Source organism: Drosophila ficusphila, unplaced genomic scaffold (assembly GCF_018152265.1).
Source record: "Drosophila ficusphila isolate 14025-0441.05 unplaced genomic scaffold, ASM1815226v1 contig_791, whole genome shotgun sequence".
Taxonomy (NCBI): domain Eukaryota; kingdom Metazoa; phylum Arthropoda; class Insecta; order Diptera; family Drosophilidae; genus Drosophila; species Drosophila ficusphila.
The window spans coordinates 8,023,961-8,029,428 of NW_025064737.1; the positions used below are offsets into that span (position 1 = coordinate 8,023,961).

At 38.7% G+C, this 5,468-nt stretch overlaps 1 protein-coding gene across 1 annotated transcript; it reads right to left on the minus strand.

Annotated features, from left to right (window-relative positions):
* Positions 1 to 1,423: 1,423 nt before the first annotated feature.
* LOC108087892 (serine-rich adhesin for platelets) lies at positions 1,424 to 3,178 on the minus strand. The gene has a single exon (XM_017185469.1). It carries the CDS (start codon positions 3,176 to 3,178, stop codon positions 1,586 to 1,588), a length of 1,593 nt encoding a protein of 530 aa, XP_017040958.1. The 3' UTR covers positions 1,424 to 1,585.
* Positions 3,179 to 5,468: the final 2,290 nt, after the last annotated feature.

The following is a 5,468-nucleotide window of genomic DNA, read 5'->3' on the forward strand; positions in this document are numbered from 1 at the left end:
AGGACAGAAGAGAGTCGCACACTCTATACACTTGGAAAAATAGTAACTTCAATATGTAAAAAACATGTGTATTTAATTAAATGGTAGTTTACAACACATTTTATTTAATTTTCATGTCACCATTTATGACCCTTCCAGACAGTAATACATTTTCTTTGTAATTTTTAATGAAGTAAAATAACCAACTATATTTCAAAAAGAATTTTATAAAATAAAATATAGAGTAAAATACCAAATTTATTATTTATTAATATTTATTTGTTTGATTTGGAGTTAATAAAACAATTTTGCATTGGAAGGATGATCTTTCTTAAACTTATTTTTTTCTTTGTGAACAGTAGTATTGACTTTAAAATATTTTTTTTTTGTAAAACCCTCTGAGTTTTTTTCAGGTGTAGACCACATACCCATGGATGTGGGGCTCCTCCGAGCCATTCCGTGTCGCAGCATGTTGTCAGTGTTTATGTCCATGCTTTTCGGGCATTCTTCTGTTCATGCAGCATTCTGGGCAGCCTCTCGATTTGTTTTGTTTTGCTTCTGATTCTGAGTCTGGAAGTGGGCCCAATACTGATACTGATTCCGATTCCGATGCTGGTTTTGTTTTGGTCTTTTGTGTCGTCAATTGGTCGAGTGCGTGCTTTGTTGCCATCTCAGGCGTCCGTCGAGTGTTTATGCCTTTGTTTTGACTTCAGCCTGGACTCGATTTTGTATCTGATAATTTATTGCCCGGCTTGTGCCAAAAAAAAGAAGACTGAAACTTAAGCAAAAGGGAAAAGGATACGTATGTGTCGTGTGCCCAGAGAGATGCTCTCCAGTTCGGAGATATGCGGGACTCCCGATTGCGGGTCCTCAGAGGCCAATGGCAACACCTTCGCATCGAGCATCTGTTACTACTTTGGTAGCCTCTGATTTTGGTCACTTTAGCAGCCGATGCTGTGTTGTTGCAACAACTTTGTTGTGTCCTCTGTTTATGGGCTGCTGCTCCTTCGGCTAAAAACCCCCCAACCCCGATTCCCGAGTACCGAATCCCATCAGGGTCCAACAATGGCCACAAATGAAAAATCCACTCCGACTCATTGTGTCGCCTGTCACCTGGAATTAGTAACTACAAGTATGTTAAAAGGTTCATTCATGTTGCGCTTGTTTTGACTTTTGTTTCGCGCCATCCTCCCAGCCTCTGGAAGACATTTGTAGTTCTCGGTTTTGGCATGGGATTCGTTCTGGGGTCCCCGACATCTCGTTGTATCGCGGTATCAGTTTCGCTCAGCGGCTTCACGGTGTTCCCTTGTCTGTAAATTGATAGCCAGCCAAAATAGTCCGCATATTTGCCATGCACCATTTGTGCTCGAGAACATAAAAACCGTAGCAGAAATGTATTCTTCCAGTATTGCGCTTTAAACTGTTTTTTATTTGGGCACGAGAATAGACGTGAAAAATTGATACATTGCTCTATTTTCTCAAGGGTTTAAATAGTTCCAAGAATATTATAAATACATATTCATATATTTAATATTTAAAATAAATCAAATATAAGAAGTTTATTAATAATACTCCGAGATCCATTTAAACGAGTTTTTTTAAATAATTACTCTCCAGAATTTAGAATACATGGTTTTGAAATGTCAATCAGGTCATCTGGTCCGTTAATGACGTATTGCTTATTATAATTTTTCAAATTTGAATAGATATTAGTACTATACTTTGAAGATCCGCAAGTGGCCAATGAGAAATCAGTTTGCTTTTGCGAAATGCTTATAGTGTGAAAAAGATCGTTGATCGCGTTGAGGTTTGTGGGAGCATAGTCATCAAGAGCAGCGTTTAAAGTGTAAAAACTTATCTCTTGAGTTTCATTAAGTGCAGCTACTTGGTAATTCAAGGATGTTAACTTAATGTTAAAGGTCTCGGTTAGATTCCTTATCTGAGAAAGGTTCTCTAATTCACCTAGAGAATTTACTTGGGATTTATTTACTCTGGCAAAGGAGTCCTTTAAGTGGTTTACTTTTGGTTCTATATAATCCCTTAGTAAGTGGCTAACAAACTTAAGCCTGGCGTCCAATCCTTTCGATCTGCGCAGAATTTGTCCTTGTGTATCTTTAAGTTTATTTTCGAGGTCCTTTACTCGATCCTGATTTAGCTTTTGAAGTTCAAGCAAATGAGATATTGTATCGACCGTTCTGTTGGCATACAGGTCAATCTTTTTAATGGATTTTACGACACCTTGAAGAAGCTCAGCCTCCCAAAACAATATTTCTTGTGTCTTGCTTTTAAGAATTTTATCGGTGTCTTCAATTAGCTCAATGAACTCCACTTGATTATCCAGCTTTTCACTTATATTCCAGTTAATTGTATTGATATCTTTCAGTAAGGCACCAGACTCGGTAAGAGAAAACTTACTCTCAGCTAGTAGAGCTAAAATAAGTTCCTCTTCCGTCTGTTGTTCAGTGGTTGTTGTTGGAACAGTTGGGATGGATTCAGTTGTTGTGGAAGTCTGAATTGTGGTTGAAGAATCTGTAGTGAACACTGATGTTGTAGAATCAGTTACGGATGTAGAAAGTGTTGTTTTATCTGTTGTAGCTGGAATAACCGTGGATTTTGTTGAAGAAAGTTTTGTGGTCGAATCAGTTGTGGCTATAGAGATTGTGGTGGAAATGGTTGGTGTAGAAGTTTTAGATGCCTGTGTAGTGGTTTCAGAAAATGTAGTAGACATCTTTGTGGAGGAATCAGTTATGGCTGAAGGAGATGTTGCCGCGGTCGAAGAAAATTTGGAAGAATCCTCTGCGGTAGAAGTTTGAGACGTGGTTGTTGAAACTGTGGTGGACTCTTTCGTAGAGGATGTAGAGTTGTCATTCTTGGTAACAGATATTGAAGACTCTTTAGTGGAGCTATTGGTAGTGGAACTTGTTGTGGCTGGAGAAGAGGTGATCGAATCATTTTGCAAAATCTGACTCGAGGTCGTCGAGACAGTGGTGGAAACTGAAGAAACGGTGGTCCCCGTAATAATGGCAGCTTCAGTTATTTCTTTGCTAGTAGTTGGTACTATTACTACCCCTACATCGTCATCAAAATTATCATCAAAGTCAGGAAAGTCCTCGACTGCTGCGGTCTGACCGAAGGACGGATTTACGGCAAAAGCAGCTACCGCAAAAAGCAACAGGAGAGTTGCATTCGTAAGATCCATTTTTACCACTAAGGCTGCTATTGTAATAGAACTGAAAGTTCAACTGTCATCTGGTGGCCTTCACCCCAGCTTAAATACAATTCACATTGCTGCCCACATCCAAGTTTCTTTCTTGTTTGCAGGTGTGCAATCGGTTGCCTCTTTCTGATTCTGTGCATTTCTTTCTTGCACCGTGCACATTTTTTATTTTTTATCGGTCTTATGTTGTGCTTTGTGGGTCAGCTTGTTCAGCACGAGTTTGATGCTCGAAGAAGCTACCGATTCTGGTTCATTGTACTTGCAAATGCGGACAAAGAAACGAAACATAAAGCGACACATGACATGATTTTTACTGAGAGACAATTGCTGAATGTCTATCAATGGGAAAGCTAACTATTAACCACATAAAAGTCAACGCCAGCCACATGGGGGTCACACTCAAAGTCAAATTTTAATGAAAAAGTGATTCATCATTTAAGCGGCTGCATCAATTAATGGCCAACGGGGTGAGTGGGGTGCTGTAGGGCGGGACTCTCAATAAGCGGGTCAAATTAGAATAAATAGTTACACAAACAAGCAGACCCCTTTGCTCTTTGTGTCGGCGGAGATGGGGGGTGGGGAATTATTGCAACAAATCAAAAAATTAAAAATAAATAAAAATGAATTGAATAATTTAGGTCACCAATGTATAGCTCTCTCCCCGAAATGCACAACGTCTATGAATGAATAGCACCAAGATGATGGTGGTGCTGTCAGTGGTTGAATGTGGATTCGGTTAGTTCGGGTTGGACTCAATATTCCTCATTAATTAATTGCCGCATAATTCGTATATTGCATGCTGCATAGATATACTTAGAATAAAGAAGGTTTACAAATAATACTAGTTTAAATTTTAGGAAATATTGTATATAACTTTTTAACAAGTTATTAGGTGTATACTTTCTGAGTAATATTCTACGTAACGATTGTTAATTGGATTGTTAATACCCATTTTTTGAAAATATTCCAAAAATCCGTATAGTTAATATATTTTTATTACTATTTTATAAATATTTTTTTATATTTTATTGTTTATTTTTTTGACTATAATCCGAATTTTGTCGAAGTGCATAGGAAAAACTTTCGGTACATGTTTCATAATTCTATTGAAAAACATGAAAATATTTATAAAATGGGTCTTCTTGTGGCTTCGTTCTTATGCTGGTTGACATTTAAACCCATTTCGATCGGGGTTCAAGTCAGATCCGATCGGTGGATGGGAAGAGGAGTGCTTGGGAGCATGGCATGCAATTATGCATTCATCAAGATTATGACACGACATGCAAGTTCCTCGAGTGTCTTTAGCAGCAAATGAATTTGTACTTTAGCTGTGGGTGTTGTTCTTGTCGTTGGGTGTTTTTTTCTTGTTTTTTTTCGCTGAGCTGCTGAACTGCTGTGTTTTGATAGAACAATTTTGCCGCTGGTTGCCGGCGGCGGTGGCAGCACACGCGATTTGGAAGCGGCGCGTAATTAATCGTCAAATGAGTTTAATTGTTTATGTCTCTCGCTCGCGTCTGTGAACCGAACGCGGTGTCTTTAGATGACTTCCAGATAGGAGAGCAGAACTGGAGACCGCAGACTGGAGGAGCCCATCAAAATTTGGCTCACAAGCACTTAACTAAGAGTTTAACTAATGGCCTGAACTCAAAACAAACTGGGGAGCGAGTAAACTCTAATATATATTTAATTTATTTATGGATGCAAGGCATTTTGATATTGCTGCGGTATTTCTTAATGACATATTTATTTTTTCCCCCCACAAAGTATTCTCATTACAAGCTCTATTAGTACGGGAAATTAAAAATGCGAACGAGCAAGAAAAGAAATTAGAAAATCATTTAGAAAAAATAATTTTCTACGCTGGGGTGCAAAGTCAGGGGTTCTGAGACCCCTGAATCCTGGTTCCTGACATACGCCGGGGTTCAACATTCATCATCGCCCAAGTGCAACCGCAGCTTCCTGCTGATTAAAACAAAAACAACAAAATTAACCAAAAATTTGCATTTTAATACGAAAATTTTGGGCACCAGCTAAAAAAAAATTATCCAGCATACCATACCAATTCCGGTTTCATCGCAGGGGCTGAAACAAAAGAGAGCTAATAATTTTATCAGCGACAAACAGTTGACAAAATCAGCAAAATTCTTTTTCCAGCCAGGTCCTGCATCCGTTTCGCCTGGAAACTTAAATTAACTGTGAAAGCGACCACGAAGCCAAGACATTTGTCTTTTCCCACTCCCCAGCAGGATTTTTTTTGGGGCAGTTGGTTGGT